Source organism: Rhincodon typus, unplaced genomic scaffold (assembly GCF_021869965.1).
Source record: "Rhincodon typus isolate 14 unplaced genomic scaffold, sRhiTyp1.1 hic_rhity00008934, whole genome shotgun sequence".
Taxonomy (NCBI): Eukaryota; Metazoa; Chordata; class Chondrichthyes; order Orectolobiformes; family Rhincodontidae; genus Rhincodon; species Rhincodon typus.
In genome coordinates this window covers 5,040-5,972 of record NW_025974572.1, presented here as the reverse complement: position 1 = coordinate 5,972, position 933 = coordinate 5,040, and the positions used below count along the sequence as shown (strand labels likewise).

At 54.7% G+C, this 933-nt stretch overlaps 1 protein-coding gene across 1 annotated transcript in view; it reads left to right on the top strand.

Moving 5' to 3' along the window:
- Positions 1 to 933, top strand: part of LOC125482337 — a gene marked incomplete at its 5' end in the record, with an annotated part of 5,074 nt that overhangs the window by 2,247 nt on the left and 1,894 nt on the right. Inside the window, one exon of the mRNA XM_048594392.1 lies at positions 495 to 693. Within this exon, the coding sequence (XP_048450349.1) occupies positions 495 to 693 (199 nt within the window). The remainder of the gene's footprint in view (positions 1 to 494; positions 694 to 933) is intronic.

Sequence of the window (933 nt, the reverse complement as noted above, 5' to 3'; positions counted from 1 at the left end):
GTAGGGGCTGGAGGGGGTGTCAGAGATAGGGAGGGGGTGTAGGGGCTGGAGGGGGTGACGGAGATAGGGAGGGGGGTCTATGGGGCTGGAGGGGGTGACAGAGATAGGGAGGGGGTTTCGGGGACTGGACAGAGAGAGAGAATAAAGCTGCCCCCCATCAAACACTTCCAGGACAGGTAGAGCACGGGGTTAGATACAGAGTAAAGCTCCCTCTACACTGTCCCCTCCATCAAACACTCCCAGGGACAGGGACAGCATGGGGTTAGATACAGAGTAAAGCTCCCTCTATACTGTCCCCTCCATCAAACACTCCCAGAGACAGGGACAGCACAGGGTTAGACACAGAGTAGAGCTCTCTCTACACTGTCCCCTCCATCAAACACTCCCAGGACAGGGACAGCACGGGGTTAGATACAGAGTAAAGCCCCCTCTACACTGTCTGGGCCTAGCTGCCCGTGTCTAACTCTTGCTCTTTTCACTCTCTCCAATCCCAGGGAAGATCCTGTCAGTAGCACGGGTCCAATTGGAGCAGACTCGATCCGTGGAGCAGGGACTTCGATCAAGTGTGACCATTCACCAGGCACCCTGGATCCTGTCCCAGACCAGCCCCTCGCCCTCATCAAGAAACGGCCCTTCAGCAACAGACCAACCTCTGACCACTCGAGATTACGGCCCCCCACCCTACTTCAACAGGTAAGGGACCCCTCCATCGCTCAGCAATTCCCCTCCTCCTCGAGCCTGTTACACAGGAACAGGAGGCCATTCAGCCCCCCTCCTTGACCCTGTTTGATTGAGGTGTATAAGTTCCTGACTCCAAAATGTGCAGACTCCTTACATCTAGACCCTTTTCTTGGCCCCTGGGGGTGTTATTGAGCTGCTAAGCTACTCTGTCCCAAATTGTCAATGTTTTAATTGGATTCAACAATGCTTACT